Source organism: Psammomys obesus, unplaced genomic scaffold (assembly GCF_907164565.1).
Source record: "Psammomys obesus unplaced genomic scaffold, mPsaObe1.curated_primary_1811, whole genome shotgun sequence".
Taxonomy (NCBI): domain Eukaryota; kingdom Metazoa; phylum Chordata; class Mammalia; order Rodentia; family Muridae; genus Psammomys; species Psammomys obesus.
The window spans coordinates 24,700,758-24,722,943 of NW_026596046.1; the positions used below are offsets into that span (position 1 = coordinate 24,700,758).

The 22,186-nt window shown below is 36.7% G+C and overlaps 1 protein-coding gene across 1 annotated transcript in view; it reads right to left on the minus strand.

Annotated features, from left to right (window-relative positions):
• Tmem135 (transmembrane protein 135) overlaps window positions 1-22,186 on the minus strand; it is a 203,426-nt gene that overhangs the window by 55,695 nt on the left and 125,545 nt on the right. The window contains exon 6 of the mRNA XM_055623232.1: window positions 2,349-2,395. Coding sequence (XP_055479207.1) covers window positions 2,349-2,395 — 47 coding nt within the window. The remainder of the gene's footprint in view (window positions 1-2,348; window positions 2,396-22,186) is intronic.

A 22,186-nucleotide genomic window follows, 5' to 3' on the forward strand; every position in this document is an offset into this window, starting at 1 on the left:
AGAGTCCAGATAAACTGATTAAATAAAATGTTCATGGTTTCTAACTCAGCCTACCAAAATTAGACTTACTAAAGCAGAAGAAACAGTGTGCTACAAAGCACAATGACGAGGCAAATACAGTGTGAGTCATAAATTTTAAAAATCAAGCTGACTATGTGATTGGCCTAGCACTCACAAGGCTCTGAGTTCAATCAAAGCAGAGAAAAATGGGAGGTACAGAGGACACATATCCCAAATACCACAAAGCTCCAATATGTTTCTATCACTGATAACTGCTATAAAATCCTATGCATCTCATTATCAGCGCTTTGAAGATGAAGTTCTTCCTATCATGCAGCTTTATCACTTTGTCTCTGATACCCTGGCACCAGTAATATAATTTTGTGTTCTCATACAGTATTTTTGAAAAAGTAAAACTAATTTAAAATCACCACACTGTACTTTATCAAATATTTGCTAGAAGGTTCTGGCAATAAAATCTCTACTTAAAATTATTGGTATGGTTTAATTTATTTGAAACTGAAAATATATATCAAATACATCTTTTTAAAATTTATTTTTTATTATTACAGTTTATTCACATCGTATACCAGTTGTAGCCCCTCCCTTATACTCTTCCAATCCCACCCTCCCTCCCTCATCTCCTCCCATGCCCCTCCTCAAGTCCACTGATAGGGGAGGTCCTCCTCTCCTTCCCTCTGACCCTAGCCTATCAGATCTCATCAGGACTGGCTGTAATGTCCTCCTATGTGGCCTAGCAAGGCTGCTCCTCCCTCCAGGTGAGGTGGTCAAAAAGCCAGCCATTGAGTTCATGTCAGAAACAGTCTCTGTTCCCGTTACTAGGGGACCCACTTGGACACTGAGCTGCCATGGGCTACATCTGCGCAGGGGTTCTAGGTTATCTCCTTGCATCGTCCTTCGTTGGATTATCAGTCTCAGAAGAAAGCCCTAGGCCCAAATTTTTTGGTTCTGTTGCTCTCCTTATGGAGCTCCTATCCCCTCCAGTTCTTTCCATCTCCCTCTTCCTTCATAAGATACCCTGCACTCTGTCCAAAGTTTGGATATGAGTCTCAGCATCTGTTTTGATACCCTGCTGGGTAGAGTCTTTCAGAGGCCCTCTGCGGTAGACTCCTGTCCTGTTTTCTGTTTTCTCCCTCTTCTATGTCCATCCTGTTTGCCTTTCTGAGTGAGGATTGATCATCTTACCCAGGGTCCTCCTTCTTGCTAGTAATCCAATTAAAATATGGGGTACAAAACTAAACAAAATTCTCAATAGAGGAATATCAAATGGCAGAGAAACACTTAAAGAATGTAAACATCCTTAGTCATCAGGGAAATGCAAATCAAAACGACCTTGAGATTTCACCTTACACCCATCAAAATGGCTAAGATAAAAAACTCAAGTGATAATCCATGCTGGAGAGGATGTGGAAAACTCCTCCATTGCTGTTGGAATGTAAGCTTGTCCAACCACTTTGGAAATCAATCTGGCACTTTCTCAGACAACTATGAATAGTGCTACCTCAAGATCCAGCTATACCCCTCCTAGGCATATATCCAAAATATGCTCAACAATACAACAAAGCTCAACCATGTTCGCAGCAGCTCTATTCGTAATAGCCAGAATCTGGAAACAACCCAGATATCCCTCAATGGATGAATGGATACAGAAATTGTGGTATATTTACACAATGGAATATTACTCAGCAATTAAAAACAAGGAAATCATGAAATATGCAGGCAAATGGTGGGAACTAGAAAAGATCATCCTGAGTAAGACAGAAGCAGAAAGACACACATGGTATATACTCACTTATAAGTAGATATTAGACATATAATATAGGATAAACATATTAAAATATGTGTATCAAATACATCTTAATGCAAGTTTGCCAATGCCCTGGTCAACTAAGTACGTATGTTAAAACCTCCATGTTCTTCCTATCAATAAACAATAGTCAATAAACAATTATCTAAAGGAGTACCATTCAAGGGCCATCAATAGAAATTAAATAGCATGACTGAAAGTGAAGATTATGAAGAGGTAGATTCTCCCTAATCAAGAAACATTTTCAATGCTGCTCTGGCTATAGGAAAGTGGCAGACACTGCTTGCATTCATATTTGAGTCAAACTGACAGACTCCTCCAAAATAACCTTGTTTCTCCTCTTCCTGGTTTCTTTACTAACAAAAAAGTAGGATTTACATCTAAACTCTTGGGTTGGGTGGACAGGAATCCATGCCATTTACTGAAGATAATGACTTTGGTGGGGGGATACTTTACATTCATAGTTGAAAGGAATAAGATATTATTTAGATATTGAAATAAATTGGTGAACAGAGCATACCTGAAAAAGAACATGTACATGGCCGCTGTGATGCAGAACAAGAGGACCTGCAACGAGGAGGAAACGAATTATTTACAAAAGGTAAAGTCTTGACATCTTCACTGCTATGACTGACAAAAGCAAAATGACCAGTATTAAATCTCAGGCCTGATGCAATGAATGAAGAAGCTTCCATCACAATGTACATCGGCTACCAGATGATGTACCTCACAAACACACTGTGCACTAAGGCAGTAACAGACGTGTAATTATATCATACACATGTGGTATATGCATAATCTTTACTTGGTACCTATAAAAGACTACTTTTCAAAATCATCCAGCCAACCTGCGCACAGAAAACGGAATAATCAAATCTCTTATATAAAATGGGATACTATCTGCATTGTATACATTCTCTCATACTTTAGATCATCTCCAGATTACGTACAGTAAAACACGTAAATGCAATCTACACACTTGCTTAACACTACTGTTAAGGGAATAGAAAAAGAAAAGGACCATATACATTCAGTAGTGTTTACTAAATTTTATGACTATTTCAACCAGCAGCTGATTGAATTCATGGATATGGAACCAAGTGAAACAGAAGGGCAACTATTAACAAACTATTAACAAACATATATACTCAGAGGACTCATACAGAACAGATGGGTGGCAACAGAGTTCAATAATGAACACCTTTACAATGTGATTATTAGAATCCAGATTCTCAACTGTATATTATGTGAAGTAACTGACAAAATTTGGCACCAGTATGAGTTTTCTGAATGTGCAACAGCCAATATTTAGTTCAAAATCAAGCATATGTTACCCAAGATGTTTCTGGCAGCATTTGGTCTTGTTTTGTTAATTATGAAAATAAATCCTTCAGTATTTTTCCTACCATCATACTTCAACATGTACATATCAAATTGGTATCTTTGCGTCTTATTGTATTAGAGAGTTTAACTTTGAAAATTCTGGCCTTAGTTGCTAACTTAGGTTTCCTAAGGCTTCATAAATACTTGATCCTAAAACTTGAGTTTTGTGTTCAGATAAGAGTTTCTAAAATGACTCCAAACATTTTTTGCCATTTTACATCATGCATTTATACAAACTAATCCATCAGAATTGATGGTTATAAAATCAAAATACTGATTAACTGTGAAAATATTGATATGCTTTGTACCATGCAATAACAAAATTTCAATCAAATTGCTTTTTATGTAAAAAAGCAAGTCCATCCATTAGTATGCAGACTTTTATTTTTAATAAAGATAAAAGTTCTATGTATACCCAAAACTGTTCTTAAATATATTCCTTTATAATTTATAATCAGTAAATTTGACTTACATACCTATATTATAGTTTTCTATAAATATTTCTCAGGAGAAAAGTACTCACAAATAGAAAATGTCTAAGAAGCTCTGAAAAGGTAACCAGACTGAGGACAGGTGCTTTCTCATAAACACACACATATACATACATACATACACACACACACACACACACACACACACACACACAGGCAGACACATACAGATATATACATCTTATAAATAAACACATACACACATATACACACAAATACCTACAAGTACAAACATACACAGAAACACACATGTATACACAGATATATATGTTTACCTACATACCTATACACACACACATACAAATACAACCATTCACATATGCATCACATACACATCAGACACACACTGAGTCAACATGTCCACTAACTACACATCAAGACAACATAATTTATTTAAACATAACGGAAGTTCTAACTAGCAGGCAATATAGTCAATAAAAAAAGCTTATAAAATATAATTACCTTTCATGAAATGAAGAATAACTACCCCCCCACATGAAAAAAGTTCTAAGAACAAGCACATAAACACATAATAAACTAGACTGATGAGGTTTCCCTTAACAATCATACTAAAACATGAGATAGTATATGCACATCATCAGAAGCCAAGGTGTAGTTACGGTAACAAACTGATCTCTCTCACATTACTGTGAAATCAGAGGAGAATGCTAAAATACACTCATGTTCACCATGTTGCAAAATAAGCACAAGATCTGTCAACAGCTTCATTCTCAGAGAAACAGGAAGTGAATGTAAAAAGCTGACTGAGGAAAAAACAAATGAAAAGTATACAAAACAGTGTTTTGCTATTTCCAACAAAAATAATCTCTAGTTAACTTGAGGAAATGTAAAAGCTCAGCTATTGCAAAGCAGACAAGTCAAGTTTCCTATACTAGCCTCAGATAAATACAGCCTGAAGGACTTAAAAATATACATACATATGTGTATAATATAAATTTACATGTATATTTATAATATTTTAAATATAAATTTCATAAATTTTATATAAACACATCAGCCCAAAAAAGGTAAGCATCAAATGAATCTAAGCAAACATAAATATATATTTATCTACCAGTTCAAACGCACATAAAAGTGTGTTTCTCTTATAAACACACACACACACACACACACACACACACACACACACACTTCTTTACCTCTATCCTTCTTATATCTTCCCAGTTCCTCTGCGTTCTAAAGGTTGACTTGAAATTTATCCTGCCTTAAATATTTAAGGTTTTAGAACACAGAGATTTAGGAAACATGAAGTATATGGAATAATTTTAGCCATTGATTATGCAATTATAAATCAAGTCCAAGGGCTGGAGAGGTGGTCCAGTACATAAGACATCCTCTGCTCTTGCAGAGGACCAGGGTTCTGTTCCCAGCACATGATAGTTCACAACCCTCCATAGCTCCAGCTCCTAGGGATCTTATGCCTCCTTCTGGCCTTCATGAGCATCAAGCATGCATATGGTCCACATACATATAAACATATGTATGTGTATGTGTGTGTGTGTGTATGTGTGTGTATGCTGACAAACATACCATTAAAATTTTTAAAAATCTTTTAAAATAATAAATCAAAGTCCAAGTATGTTTTTATCAGTTTTTATTTGCTGTTCAATACCAAGATCAGGAAGCTCAATCTTTTATTTCCCTATCATCCAATCCCTTTGGCAGATTTCAGATATGTTCAGCATTTGCTGTATCCCCCACATCAGTCAATGTTCTCCTGGTAGACCCTAATGCAATAGAATGGTCCTGGGTAAAATGTCTCTACCTTGTCCAACTTCACGAAAGAAAGCATCCACAGTCTCTTTCTCTCTTTTGAAATGATAACTATGTTATGTTCTAATACATTAAAACTACTCATATCTGGGTGGTGATGGCACACCCATTAATCCCAGCACTTGGGAGGCAGAAGGCAGGAGGATCTCTGTGAGTTCAAGGCCAGCCTGGTCTACACAGTGAGTTCCAGGACATCCAGGGCTAAACAAAACAAAAACAAACAAACAAACAAACAAACAAACAAACAAAAAAAACCTCTGCTTAAAATAACAACAATAATAATTTTAAAAACCCTACTCATGAAAACTACCTTTAAAAAATCTTCACAAATAATACACTTGAAACTGTGGAACTCAAGCTTTAAAGTTAGGCATATCTAGACTTGTTTTGTGGAACTTTAGATACTTTCTAGGATTTTCCAAAGCTGATTTATAGGAATAGTTTCTCACATAGATTAACAGGAAGAATCAATGAGAAGATACTTGTAAAAGTGCCAGGCATTCAACAAACTGTTTAATATCAATCCTCATAAAAGTGACCTTTATATAAAATCCAAGACAAGAAACATAAATGTGTATTAAAAAAAAACTATTTTTAAACAATTGGAAGCATTCAAATCTCCAACAACCTAAGGTTACTTTTTTACACAATAAAGAATCTATACACAAAATAATTATAAAAGATTTTAATAAACCTGATTGATTCTATAAATACCTACTATGCTCCAGATATTTAATTAGAATATACAATGGCAAGCATGACAATGGTCTCATGAAACATACTTTATGTCATATGAGAAAGAGTGCTGGAAAAATGTCAGACAGTGGTATCAGTATAGAGGGCAATGAGAAAGAATAAAGAGACAGCAATGCCAGAGAATAAACACAACCTTTGAACAGAACAGTCAGTGAAGCAGAGCACTGTCAGCAGCGGAATTGACCAAGAGATGCGAGTCAAGTCACAGGGTTAAAGAGTCACTGGAAATACCCTGCCTGGATATCACCAAGAAAAATGTGATCATAACATAAACTATGCCTAACGTCATGATGCCAAAGAAAGGAAAAGAAAATTTTTTTTTGTTAGTGAGTTAGCTAGCTTTCCGTTACCTTGACAAAATGCCTGAAATAATCAACTCAAAAAGCTTTAAAAAAAAAAAAGTTTACTTTGGCTTTTATTTTATTTTATTTTTAAAGATATTAGTCCAAAGTTATTTTTCTCTGGTGCTTACTTTGGGTCTTTATACTTTGGAGACACTTGTTAAAAAGAGTTGCTCACCTCATGGGAGCATAGAAAAAGCAGAGATGGAAGAAGAGCTGGAGGGAGGACAGAGAGTGGAAGGAAGGGAAAGAGAGAGCAAGGAAGGAAAGGGGAGAAGGGAGGCACTTACTGGGGTTCCGGTACTCTCTTCAGGGTACACCTTGTGATCTTCCTTCTTCTCAGGAGCCCTGCTAGTAAAAGGTTCTACTGCCTCTGAAAAGTGCAAGAGGCTAGTAACCATATATGCAATTCATGGATCTTTGGGGAACATTTAAACCCCAAACTATAATATTAGACATTTTTAAAGTGTTTCTCAATCCTTTGTGGTTAATTTGAAATCATAGTGTGTTCAACAAAGTACTTTACATCTTTGTGTGGATGATGAAAAATATTTTTTATTACAAATTATAGAATGTTAGAGTTGAAAAGAACTTCAGAACAAATACACATACACAAAAACTAAGGTCCTTAAAGATAGGTGATGAGATGCTTTTTCCATTAAATAACCATTGTAAACACTGTTACCCCGGTATCTGCTGGGTACAGAGAATCTACAAGGTTCTACTCCATAGTAGCATAACAAAGGCAAAAAACACATTCGTCAGAGAATGAGATGTGTATGGTGTTCTCTCATTATCTACTAACAGTAGGTCTCCCTTTTATTTCCTTAGTGTTTCATTATTCACTCTTTGTTATCATTTAAAGTCTATTGTTTATAGACAACATGTGCATGCTTCTTGCTTCTTATTTTTGGGATATGGGCTCTTGTTGTACACTATATAGACCTGGCTAGCCTAGAACTCACTGTAGGTCAGGATGATTTTAACCTTAAAGTTTCTTCCAAAGTGCAAAGTGCTAGGATTAAAAGCATTGGGACATTGCACACAGCACTTTCTTTCTTTTTTTTTTTTTTTAAATCAATCTCCTAACTTGAAAAATCAGGACTTTTTATATATTTAATGTGCCTATTGATATATTTATATTAAAAATATAAATATTATTTTGCTATGTGTCTCTTCTATTTTCTTGTTCAGCTTTTTGCAGTTTATTGAATTTATGATGCTACTTTCTCTCATTGGTCGCCTACTTTGCCATTTGCAGTAGAGAGCACATGCTGTTCCATTTAATCTGCAGGAGGTTCACAAAAGTTTCTCCAATTGTTTTATCTTGACAGTCATTAGATTGTTCTTCTACAATATATAATTTACATATTACATAAAAGTCAACTTTTCATCTCTGGAAGACATATCTTCTATGTGTCTAATTTTTTTAAACCATAGGATTTAGTTACAACAAATCTTTTCAGTGTCTTTGTTTGCTAAATCTCAGTTCTGGCCTGGTATAGACTGGATATCTATTGTGCATCAAAGTGGCCCACTTCTCACTGCTCAGTGGTAATTCTTTACCTGATGCCTAGCCTTCTGAGCTTTACTCTGATGGGTCCCAGGTATTCCCAAATTTTCAACTCTTAAGCTTTGTTCTGAGACACAAAGAAGTTACTTGGGAACAACATAATATTTTAAGTACTTGTTTTTTTTTTTTTTTTTAAGATATTTTAGAAGGGTCTGCATAGTTTTTAGGATATTTTAGAAGGGTCTGCATAGTTGCTTGCTCTGGAGCTAATTATCCCATTACTGAGTGCATGCACTTTACCCAACGTCGTATCATTCACTGAGATTTTTCAGGAATGTCTGCAAATAGACAGCGAAACTACTCTTCCAACTGTCTGAGCACCCAGCACACGGTTAAGGAATGCTGATCTTTTAGGTTGCACCTTCCTTAGCCTGGGCATTTTCTCCTGTAATTCTCTAACCCATAATGAGCTGAGTGCTTTCCACTCCAGCCTTCTCTTCTATGAACACTGTCCAGTAGGATCTGTCTGCATGGTCAGGTTATTTCCTCATCTACAGAGGCCTCAGCGACTGACTCCTCCTTGATTCATGATGGCCAATCCTCTCAATAAGCTAGGGTAACAATACAACTTCCATTTGTTTCTCGTAGCACAGAAATCCCTGTTCTTTGATGCCTAACACCTGCACTCTTGCAAACCACTGCTTTATGTAGTTGGTCTACTCTTTCAGCTGTTTGTTGTTTAGTTGAGTGATATAGTCACTGTTAATGTATTTGGGTCAGAAGTAAAAGTGTGGTGATTGAAGTAAAATGAATTACTACAAAGTATTAAATTTGGCTTCTCATTCATATTAGTGCTATAACAGCTGTGTGGGAGAACAGTCACCATCACAGACAGGAATAAGCCACCTTCGTCATTACAAAAGTCTGACTGAATATCTGTGGCCAGCTACTGGCATTTTTATTGTCTAGTGTAACAAAGTTATAGCAGCTCACATATTGTAACTCTGAATATAAAGTATGAATTAGTACACTTTTAATTTTACACTTTGCAACTTCCTGCAAATTAAAAAAAATCACAATGTGTTCATGTGTAGAAATTATATTACCAGTTACATAGGCTATCTGCATGAATACTAATAATATACAGAAAGCCTAATAAGAGTCATTAGTGCATTATAAATATTCAGTAACTGCTAACTGGGCTAGAAGATGGCTCAGTTGTTAAGAGTGTTCACTGCTCTGGCAGAGGACCTGGGTTTACTTTCTAGTAATTATATAGCAACTTACAACCATCTCTAACTCTCATTTCTGCCTTGATAAGCACCAAATACACACAGAACATACACACACACACACACACACACACACACACACACACACAACACAGGCAAAATACCAATACAAATAAAGTAAAAATCTTTTTAAAATAAATAAATGCTAACTATTAAGAAGTAAATTCTCTGCAATTTCCAACCATTTCACACACACTATGCAATTTAAACAAGATTTTGAAGGTGCTATTTTCGTTGGGTTTTTTAATATTATACTTCAATATGGATGGACCACAAAAACAACATTCTAAGTAAAAGAAGCCAGAAACCAAAACCACATCTTATATTTCTTTCTATATGTAATTTTAAAATAGGCAAACCTATGTACAGAAAATAATTTTATATGTAATTTTAAAATAGGCAAACCTATGTACAGAAAATAGAGCAGTAGTTGCCTAAAGCTGGGAGAGTAAATGGTATTGGACAGAGAACAATGATCAGTACAAAGTTATTCTAGAAGCAATGAAAATGTTCTGAAGTTAGAGTTTAGGAATGAAAGCATAAACAACTGTATAAGCATGTAAAAAAAATCATGAAACTGATATTTAACCTGGTAAATTTTATATGATACAATCTACACTGTAAAATAGCTGTAAATTTATATAAGAAAAGCAACACGCAGTGAAAACAAAGCTTAAATTCAATAACAAAAATACAAAGCAAGGCTGTTGGTGTGCATGTATGTATGTATGAACATATTAAATGAATGTGCACATGTACACCTATACGTTACTGTTGAGGGAGCCAGACACACAGGGCTGTACACATCAGGCAAGCATTCTACCACCGAGTCGCGTTTATAACCCCAATCTCTCATCACTTTGATTGCTTTAGCAGACGTCTTGCCTATTTGGGGCTGAGTTGTTGGGGTTTTATTTATTTTGTTTTATTTTTCTGTTGTTTTTCCCCCCCAAGGCAGGGTTTCTCTGTATAGCTTTGGCTGTCCTGGACTCACTTTGTAAAGCAGGCTGGCTTCAAACTCAGAGATACCCCTGCCTCTGCCTCCCCAAGTGTTAGGATTAAAGGTGTGCACCACCATAACTGGCTGGTTTGGTTTTATGTTTTGTTTTGTTTTAAACAATGTATGTTTAGACGAAAATGTGGAATTAATCTGAGTCCTATCATCAAAACTGTGAGTGGTTAAGTAATCTTATAACACTGTAGTCAATAAGAAGTTAGTCTAGCAAATATAAATGAAGAACTCTCTTCTGCTTAAGACTTTTCAAAAAGAGACAAATTTCCTGCTAAGAGGCTTACAAAAACTTTTGGGGAAAACTGTATTACTGCCATCTTTGCTGGGTAAAACAATCAGCAAGTATGCCTCTCAAGGCAGTAACATAGAATAAAGTTATAATATATGAATCCATAAAACAGTCAGAAACATTTTTTAAAAAGTAAAATGTTGTCCAATGTGACCATGGCTTAATAGGAAAGCTGTTTTAACCACCAGAGCCTCAGATTGCTAAAACATCTATCCTGGAGTTATTTCAAAGTCTATTAGAGGCCTCAACCAATGGCCCATTTAACTACTTCCTACCAGGCGACTCTGTAACATTTCTTAACACAGTCAGTGAAAGGTTCTTTGCCCCTGATCCCAGCGCTTCTGACCTCTCTTGTTGAGCATGCTTACAGGCAGCACGCCCTTGGGCTCCCAGCCTGCAAGCATCATCTATATTATTCTCCTAGGGACACTGGTTTTCTTTGTTTGTTTGTTTCCTGTGAGCCAAGAAATGAAGCTCATCTCTCTTTTTTGGAACAGAAACAATAAACTTGGTCTTGCCCCATTTGTATTTCATTCATATTTGAGTAAACTATCTACCCATTCACTCACCAACATTGCTCTGGTTTCATGTTTCCTAGTCTTGGACAGTCACCAAATGAAAAGAAGAGACACCAAGGCAGCCTCCAGCTTACCATCTCTCAGGATCCCAAATGAAACAACACACACAGATCCCAAGCCATACTCTTTCATTACGAGCATTCAGAAACACATGAAATTTCCCAACACTCCTTATTGCCTTTAGTGACGCCATCTGGCCGGAATCTGCATATTTGCAAACCACTCCAATTTGATAATAAATGCAGACATGTTTATCCTTTAACGTACAGACAGCACTCACCATGACACTTATTCAATGTACACAAGCAATAGTTTTTAAAGTTGTCTATATAAATTGTACCTCTCCTGTAAATATTTAATTACAAAGTGAGAGCTGGGAATCATGGTTCAGGGTTAGAGAGCTTGTCTAACACACATAAGACCCTGCGTTCAGTCTCTAACTTCAGGGTGGTGGTGCTAAAAACAAACCAAAGAACACAAAATTCAAGGGGACAAAAGCCTTAGTTAAATGAATATGTGAGCAGATTCCTGATACATTATATAAGGCATCCAACAGGGATGTCAGTCTCTACTTACAACTCTGAGGTCATCAGAGAGGCTAGCAACATGTCTATCTGCCTTCAAGTTTTCCAGCTGTGGAAATAGTTACGTTAGACAGTGTCTAGGCGTACAGCCTATTGGCTACTCTGTCTGTTTGGAGTAAGGAAATAAACTTTGTCTCATTTGTAAAAATTAAACCTCTTCAAGCATATAATCAGAAATTTTCAATATTCAGAAAGGAATCTCATCTGGAGGTCATAGTATTTATACAAAATTGTAATTCAGCTGGCAACTTTTAAAAGAATAAACAACTTATAACAAATCACTGAGACCTAAAACTTAGGGATGGTGAGACTTTATGAGCATAGCTTCTAACAGTACTAAAAAGCAAGAAAGAGTACATGGGAGACTTTAAAAGAAGCACACAGGGAAGGCAGAAATTATGTAACTATACTATACGCTCAAAAAGAAAATTACATATGGAAAAATTTCAGCTTTATTAAAAAGAAAGCTTAATGGTGAGGTAATTGGCAAGTCAAATTCACTCAGTAAATAAACTGCTGATCAAAGTCTGCTCTGGGATCCAGGGTATAGAAGCAGGCACTATTATTAAGCATCAACAGCACCTTTGTCACTTTTCTGTTACCATCGTCAACAGGAATAGTGTGCGGATGACAACTTTAGCTAACGGCTTACATTTAAAGTATCAAGACATTCATCTGCTTCTTTTCCTTCCTTACACCAGATTCGCTACTTTATTAATTGGTCATTGTGAGCCATTAAAATGCAATTTAGTGCAAGTAAATAATGAAACAAATACAAAAAGGAAAGTAAAAGCCAAAATTAACCGTAAAGAAAGAGTGCTTAAAAAGAGGTCATAAAGGTTAAAAGTAAATAAACAGGACCACAGAACACTGAGAACAGGGAAAGCAGATGATAAAATAACAACAATGAATAATTTATTAACATTACCATTTACTAGATTGGGTAACATTATTTCCTCCAATTGTTTTTTTCTCCAACAATTGTTACTTTTCCAACAGCCCTTGAAAGTAGGTGTGATGAGTCTTGTTTTAAGTATGAAGGTATTGGGTTTAAAAGACATGCTTCTTACTGAAAATCACAGAATATTTATGTTGGTGAACTAAAACTCAACACGAGGGCTGTGTGCCATCACGTATGAGACTTTCTACACTCTGCCTACAGAAAATACTATTACTAATACTGGTCTAATGACCACTTAACATAAAAGGTAGAAATATTCATCAGAAGGCTTCTAGCATTTTAATGTTAGGACATGAAGAAGAATCATCTAGAGTTCAGTATAATAATTATTAATTGCTGAGTAGTATTCCAATTGAGGCTGGTTGCAGGCAAATGGTGGGATCTAGAAAAAAATCATCCTGAGTGAGGTATCCCAAAAGCAGAAAGAAACACATGGTATATCCTCACTTATATAGACCTATAAGATAGGATAAACATACTAAAATATGTACGCCTAAAGGAGATAAACAGGAAAGAGGTCCAGGGGTAAGATGATCAATCTCCATCTAGAATTACAAAGGGGATTGACATTGGAAATAGGGAAAAACAAGTAACATGCCAGTAGCCTACCACAGAAGGCACCTGAGAGACTCTTCCTAGGAGTGTGTAAAAGCAGATGCGGAGACCCATCATCAAACCTTCAGCAGAGTGTAGGGAATCATATGAAGGAAGGAGGAATTAGTATATCCTAGAGGGGACAGGGAGCCCCACAAGGTCCAAATATATCTGAGCACTGGGGTCTTCTATGAGGCTGTTTATCCAACCAAGGACCATGCATGGATATAACCTACAACCACTGCTCAGACCTAGCCCATGGTAGCTCAGTATCCAAGTGGGTTCCCTAGTAAGGGGGACAGGAATTGTTTCTGAAATGAACTCATGAGCTTCCCCTCCCCCCTGAGGTAGGAACAGCCTTGCTAGGCCACAGATAAGGACATTGCAACCATCCTGAAGATACCTGATAAGCTAGGGCCAGATGGAAGGAGAGGAGGACACCCCTTCTCAGTGGACTCAGAAGGGGGCAGGTAAGAGATGAGGGAGGGAGGGAAGGATTGGGAGGGAAAGAGGAAGCGGGCTACAGCTGGGATACAAGTGAATGTATAAAATTATTTAAAAATAAAAACAAAAAATAAAAAATAATTATTATTAAGAAGATAGTGTAACACCAACATCATTTATTGCATAGCTACTGAAGAGTAACAATATGTAACAGATTATATTAAGTATGTGAAATATGTGGGGTTGTCAAAATTTTATTTTACATGCATTGGTGTTTTGTCTACATGTGTGTGTCCGATCCCCTGGAACAGGAGTTATAGACAGTTGTAAGCTGCCATGTGGGTGCTGGGAATTGAACCTGGGTCCTCTCGGTACTCTTAAGCTCTGAGCCATCACTCCAGCCCCATGTAGTTTTATGGAATGTTTAAAAGAGCTATGTAATGCAGGGACCCTTGCTCCCAATTCAAAGCCTCCCATCTCAGAGATACAGAAGCACTTGGGGGATTCAGTCAGATTCTGAAACCGGGTGGGTTCCAGAAACCCATAAGGTGTTATGAATTTCTCTTAACCTTTGGAAAATCTTATTAAAGATTTACAGCTTTTAATTTTTTCATTCAAATCAATTACAAAACACCTATTGCTTTTATGCATAGAAAATAAAGCTGTAAGTTAAAATAGCTTGTTACAGAATGAACCAGATTTAAGAAAAATGAAGGTGACAAGAAAATTCTATAACTCTCAAAATTAATATAAAATACTTGCTCTAGTAAAGAAAATCTGGTCTAAGAAATATGCCTTTTTCAGTTGCTAAAATAAGCAATCTAAATATTACACAGTAAGGCTAAAAGTTTTGTTTATTTACAGATATAGTGAAATGAAGAGGGAAGTCCTAAGAGCCAGCAGTGTTCCATGTGCCTAATGTAATGATGTAAGGGACCATTCTTTACCCTACCATGACCAAACACAAAGTTTATCAAGTCAGAAAATATAAATCAGTAAAACCTCATACATCACTCAGAACATGAAAGAAAGGCAGAAAAGCTGGTTTCTAAAATGAACTTAGAACCAAGTTACAGCTGAAACAGTATTGTGCTTTCAGTGAGGCAAAGTGGACAGGCCATCCTCTGGATACAGAGAGCAATTCATGTTACTTTCATTATTTTCCCAAACTGCTATTACCACTAACCAAAGTAAAAATAAAAACCAGGATTAGGGTGGTCTTCATTTAGATACATTACAAAAGTAAGTTTCTAGATAACTTAGAAGGACCACAGCAGGGCCATATACAAGTAACACATACTAGTAAGGCAATTCAGTTTTTCCCATTGGATGAAGAGAAGAAAGTTCACAGAGGTTTCTGTTCACTAAATTAGTTAGTACTGGCATCTTTCCCTATTTCACCAAATGCAGTGTTGAAGGACACTAGATGCCCTATAGCTGAGGTCCACCGACTTCAATGTCCACTAAGAATCAACTCAATTCCCATGCATAGCCCAGGATATATTGCTATAACCTCTTCACCACTGTCTGAAATACAGCACACAGGCATGTGATCCATGAATTAGAATGCAATGACATCGAGCCCAGACTGCCCAGTGCCAAGTTCACAGCACCTGCCACTAACCTCAGCATACGCACAAACAAGAATCCACCTACGTCCTTCTGCAATTAGGCAGGGCACTGCTCACATCTAGTTTGGACCTGTTTCTGTCCCAGGTGCAGATTTCTTTCTGCATATCTCTTCCCTCTGGTTACCATTTCTGCGAGCAAGAAACTAGTTTTCCTCTGATGGCCATTAACGTAAGTCTCAGAGCACAATGAGTGCATGTTTGAATTCAGAATCAGACGAGCTAACAGAATGTCTCAACTGACTTAACTATGGAGCCCACATGTTTAATGATATCTCCCAAGATCAGCCCCTACACAAGTGTGTTCCTCTAAACATCCATGACTGTTATGACAAGGAACAACGCACAGCAGTTCAGAGCTGTATTGGGTAGGTTAAAGAAGCCATCGCTCTCTTTAGCTCCCACTCCCCTTCTCTAATTAACAACAGGGCATCCTGATGTTAATTTTAAAAGATATAGTAATCTGAATGATTTTTCAATGTCTTACAAAAGAACAGCTTGTAAATAAAACAGTGTAAAAAAATCACCATTGATGTTTCTGAAAATTCAAAGACAATGGTGTTGGATTTCTAATAGCTTACATGCAAAAAGAATCTTAAGTATTTACCAATTCTTGTTTCAGTAGTGAAAACAAATTAATATAAATGAAAAACAATGTAGAACAGTGTAAAAACAAGTTTATCTAGCATCAGCTCCTAATTCCAAAATGATTAAAGAGGGAATTGACAGACAGGAGGTGACCTTTATTTTCCACTGTGATTGCTGGCTGCATGTGGTCAGGATCTTCTGTAAATTTGGTGTAAATCTTCTTAACCATGGATCTGGTCTATCTGACTTAAAATGGAGCAAGGTGCTGGGTCTTTGCCAAAAGTGTTAAGTTTAGGTGTCTGTACAAAACACACACTAACAATATTAATAGTCAGTGCATATAGGTTAATGAAATAATCAGGTAAACATACACAACTACCCTTCATAGTTCTGCACAAAAGGCATCCCCTGACTTTCTGAATAAATTCAAAACAGTATGTACAAATCTTAAATCTAAAAGGACAGGAAAGTTTTAGGTTGAAACTGTTTTCTTCTTATCTATTAGCTTCCTAGTTATGTTCATATCCCAAAAAGCATCAGCTCCAGTACAAACTGTCAGGGGGAAAAACGACAACAACAACAAAGTTCTCTCTACGGAGTTTATTTCTCCAGAAGATAACACTAAACAATAAAGTAGAGCTCATGATGGAGGTAGAGCATGAAACCTCAGCGCTGTATAAACCAAGCCTGTTGACACAAGTTTGAATTTACTAACATGTGGGAGATGTTAGGAGGTAGGAGGATCAAAAGTTTAAGGCCATAAGGCAAGTCTGAACTATCCAAGACCATGGGATGGGGTGAAAGGTGAGAACTGGGCAGAGGTGTCGATCAACTTTCTCTTAGTGCTTCTAGTCTGTTCGTTCTTCTGAAGTAGCAACTAGTAGGTTGACGACAACTTTTAGTTTGCTTTTCCTGTATCCTTCTGTGACAGCATCCATACTAGTTATTTTAAAATCTCTATACTACGATGTGTACTTGTGCCATAAAAATGTACGTGATTGGAAACACAGACATACGAGACATGTATTTTGTGGTTAAGAGCAAGTACATTGTGTTTATTCTCTAATACAAATTACAAACATGGTTATTCTGGATATTTTTATGTGCCTAATTTTTAAAGGTATCATACAATTTAGAAAACCCAAATCTTCTCAAACCAAACTGTGTCATACAGAAAATTATCTGTGGAGCAAGGGTGTAATGGCACATGCCTATAATCCCAGAATTGAGGGAGTTTAGCGTTGGCCTAGCCTAATGCTATAGCATATTTCTAGGACACGCATGTCTCGATGACCCTGCTGTCTCCATACACAAAGTGTGAATGAGATGAACAAGCAGTGTTCTGGTGGAGCAGAACGATTCCACATAACCCCTGGGAAGAGGAGTCAAAATCAGAGAACACAATTCTCACAAATAAATCTGTATGACATCAAACACAACTTGAAACTGATAGGCCCTAGACTTCTCAGTCTTCAAATTCTAATTGGTAACAGTAAACCAGACTAATTGGGAAACTGGAAACTTCTGAAGAGCATTTCTAACTTCGTTCTTTTTAATGCATTAAAGATAGAGCACGGCAAAAGTGAGGTACACGTATATGTTAGCCAAATTTTCACATGGAAATTCTGTCGCTAACAACAAATAGTCTGATAGATTTTTCAATGGAAAATGCCTCCAAGGAAGGCAGGTGGCTTCTGGTACACACCACTTCAGTTTCTGAGTTATCCTAGGCTTACATTTCCCTTCCATTAACCAAGTTATGAGCCAAAACATAAATAAGCATTTTGTAGAAACAAGATTCATGCTTTAAATAAAAGTACAAAATCAACAATTTTAATGAAAACTAAAAAGTTAAAAAGTTGTTAATTATGCTGCTATAAAAATTTCACTAGTGCTTTGAAAACTACCTAAGAAAAACTTCTTTCGAATGGCCTACTCAATGCCTACCAGCAAGCAGAACAGAAGCCTGTATGAGAAGGCTTTCTTCCACAATATAGTGACACACACTCTTGTTTTGGATTGCTGTCACTATATCATAAAACACAACATCAGAGCAGTTTATTTATACAGCTAAGCTTCAGCATGAAACTGCCACATGATTCATTTCTGTAGACATAAATAGATAAAACTAATGAGCAATACGTAAACACAGCTAATGATCAAGACGTAAATAAAGCTAATGGTCAATCAGTTCTTTTTAGAATGATTTTGTCCTCTCTAAAAATTAAGTTTATCCGTGAATGTGAATGACTATATTTGAAGATAGGGCCTTAAGGCAGGATCTTAGGATTAAATAAAATAAACAAGTTCTTAGGGTTGAACATTAACCCAAGAGCTAGTGTCTTTACCAGAGGAAGACACAACAAAAGTCTGATCTTGTCAGTCGCCTCCTCCTTTCCCCTCCCTTGACTTTCTCTCCACTCCTAGTCTCCTCTCTTCCTTCTCTCCTCTCCTCTCCCTCCCCTCTCCCTCCTTCTCCCTCCCCTCTCCCTCCCCTCTCCCTCTCCTCTCCCTCTCCTCTCCTCTTCTCATTTCCTCTCCCTCTCCTCTCCTCTCCTCTCTTCTCCTCTCCTCTCTTCCCTTCCCCACCTCCACTAAAAGAATCATCAATAAAGTTACTATCAAGTCAGAAAAATGTCTCAACAGGCCAAAGGGCTTGCCTCACAACCCTAGAACTCAAGGTGGATGGGGAGAACTGACTTCTGAGACTTTTACTCTCACCTCCACACATGTGACATGGAAGACAAATGCCACGTAATGACATACATTGCACAGAGCAAAAGATGTGATTGGCACCACAAATTTATTTTCAAGTTTAGTTTCAAATTTATTTTTCTTAAGGTCCATATTACCTGCCCAAATAACTTTAGTCTAAACTAACTTTTAAGATAAAATAGATTAGCATCTAACTCACCAACTTAGCCAAATCCCTTGATCTACATTTCTCAGCCTTGGCATTAGTGACTAGGGAATGCAGTGGATAATCCTATATGGTTTGGGATGGGAGGTGTCCAGTACCCTAGGATATTCAGATCATTTCTGGTATCTAAATACTAGGCAGTAGCCCCTGCCTCACCTCTTCAATGGTAACACAAGACAGTGCAAATTTGGAAAGATATTTCCTAAAGAACAAATAAAGCTTCACCCAGTTGAAACCACTGCCCTAGAAGAAGCCTAGAACTTCCACATTCTAAAGTGGGCAACACCCTGAGGCCAACTGACCTGCTTATGACTACCTTTGCAGTGATGAGCAAAGATCATTGTCCAGCTTCTGTTTAAATACACATTAGAACAGCAATCAATTCTATTTTGGACAGTGCTGTTTAAAATCTATTTTTTGTAATTATTACATTGAAATTTGCCCTTGTTCTTTAGTATATCCAGAATTCTAAGCTTAATTTCTGATTTTGTAGAAAACTAGCTGTGATGAGTTAAGAATGACTCCCATAGGCTCATACATTTGAATGCTTAGTCATCAGGGAATGGCACTACTTAGAAAGATTAGGAAGTCTTGTTGGAGGAAGTATATCACTGGGTATGAGCTTTGAAGGTTCAGAAGCCCAAGCCAGGCCCAGAAGCTCACTCCCTGCTCCCTGAGGATTCAAAGATAGAACTCTCAGCTTCCGCTCCAGCACCCTGCCACCATGCTGATAATGAATGAAATCTCTGAAATGGTGAGTGCTAATTAAATGCTTTCTTTGATAAGAGCTGTGGTCATGCTGTCTCTTCATAGCAATAGAAAACTGACTAAGACAACAGCCCTTCAAATACAAGATGTTAACATGTCTAACAATCCTTTTGTAGATCAGAGCTATATGGGACAGATAAACCATCCCAACACTCAATGTGCCTTTTCATCAAGAAGTGACCCTGGAGCTGTGAAGGGACTGGATTACCTTCCATCTCCAGGTAAGCCCAGCAAAGCTTAACAAAAACACTTGCAAATATTTTTATTTTTAAAGGTTTATCTTCATGAATTTGTTTATCTGTGTGTGTGAGTATGCACATGGGTGCACAAAAAAAGCCAGATAAAGGCATAGGCTCCTCTGGATCTGAGTTACAGGCGACTGTGAGCCACCTGCTATGGGCACTGGAACCCAAGCTCCAGTCCTCTGCAAGAGCACTGCATGTTCTCTTAGCCATCCCTAGCCCTTTTTTTTTTTTTAACTTTTCTATCTGCAAAAGCATAACACTTTTACTTTGAAAGTTCTTTTCTTTGCCTTTAAGTAGTCAGTTGATTTCAATATTAATTCTATTTGAAAGATCTATTCAAATATTGGTGAATTACTGGCAACTTTTTTTTCACATTACTTATGTAAATGTAAGCATGCCCTTAATTGTATATATTGTGTTATGTGTAACTAGTTTATAAAAAGTTTGATTGCTAAATAAGTTTAAAAGTATAAAACTGAAACATGTAAATCCCTCCAAAATATGTACTAAAATAGATAAAAGCATGCTTTGTAAGACTATAAATCATTTGTGTTTTACTTGTGTAATTAATCTCATATATCGTCCCCCCCCCCAAAAAAAAAAAGTCTAATTACCTAAAATACTGCTTTTAAAGCTTTATTTTTTTAAACAAAAAAACTCATTGATCAACAAAAAAACATACTGGCAGAAACTGTAAGTAAACCAAAGGAATGTAGGAATGTTCTACACAAAGGAAAGTAAGTGTTCTGAAGTTCTGCTCTGGCTCATCTAAAAGCCTACTCAATGAGTTTCAGGCTAAAAAGGAAGATCCCCAAGATTGTGGTAAGATTTATTGGTTAACATAAGATCAAAGCACAGTGAGTCAGACTATAGCAAAGTGGCATCGAATTAAGAAACTACAGGAAAAGTCCTCATTTGCATTAGAACAAAGTATTATTATTCTTTTTTGACTCCACAGACCAAATGCAGGGCTTCCTGCATACTAGGCAAGTTCTCTGTCACTAGGTACTGATCAATTTTGACCTGAGATTTTTTGTTTTTCCCTTTTTTGGATGACCTATTTCTTCAATATCAAACAAGGTTCTCTTAGAATTATTGGTATTTTCAATTGCCTTTTAGTTAAACACTATTCATGATCTGAGAACAATTTTAGATCAGCGATTTTCAACCTGTGAATCATGACCCCTTTCAGGATCGAACAATCCTTCCACAGGGAAGACCACTGGAAAATACTGATATTCACATTATGATTTATAACAGTAACAGTTATGAAGTACAGTTATGAAGTAGCAATGAAAATAATCTTATGTTTTGGGGTCACCACAACATGAGGAACTGTATTAAAGGGTCACAGCATTAGCAAGGTTGAGAACCGCTGCTTTAGCTTATCAATATGTATGTTCTAATTCATTGTGGGTCTTTCATAGCTGTGAAGATACAGTTACTGTTGTTTGAGAGAAAGAAAAATGTACACTAGCTAGTTCTGACAGAAATGTGAACTTTATTTGAAGCCAAAGGCTTTGATATAGTCCAGTTTCATTATCTAGCAAAATTCACTTTCCAGTGCCAAATCTTTGCTGTATGTCATGCTTTATTTTAGATAAATGGGGGAAGGAGGATTTCTCTCCTGGCAACTTGATGAGAAACCTCATATGCCAAAAGCAACACATTGTTCTGGAAAATGCTGAGACTCTGATGCCGAAGCCCCTACTGTGTATAATCACAGCAGCCCACATTTTAAATTTATAACATGAAAATTAAGATGCATACTTATTGAGCTATGTTGATGACTTCATGAAATAAGTATATTTAAAGTATTTAGACTAAGTAGCAATAACCTGAAGAGTTTTAAAACCATTAGTATTTATCAAAATACCTAAAATATTAAATTTAGGTAGACTAGACATTTTATTTGGGTTACATGTACTGTGTGGATATAATAAAAATACTTAAACAACATTAAATGTTAATATTCTAAACAGATGTTTCTGGTTACCTTCTTGGAAATATAGCCCACAGCTACAGTGTGGATACTTCACCAAAATCAGGCTTTCCTGTGATTCCTTTTTACACTGGTTCATTACTGAGCTGTTGGCTCTCAACAATTATGAGAGTAATTTATACTTTAGGTGAGAACATAATAGGTAAGGTTTCTGAGTTACGTGTGCTGCTGTTTA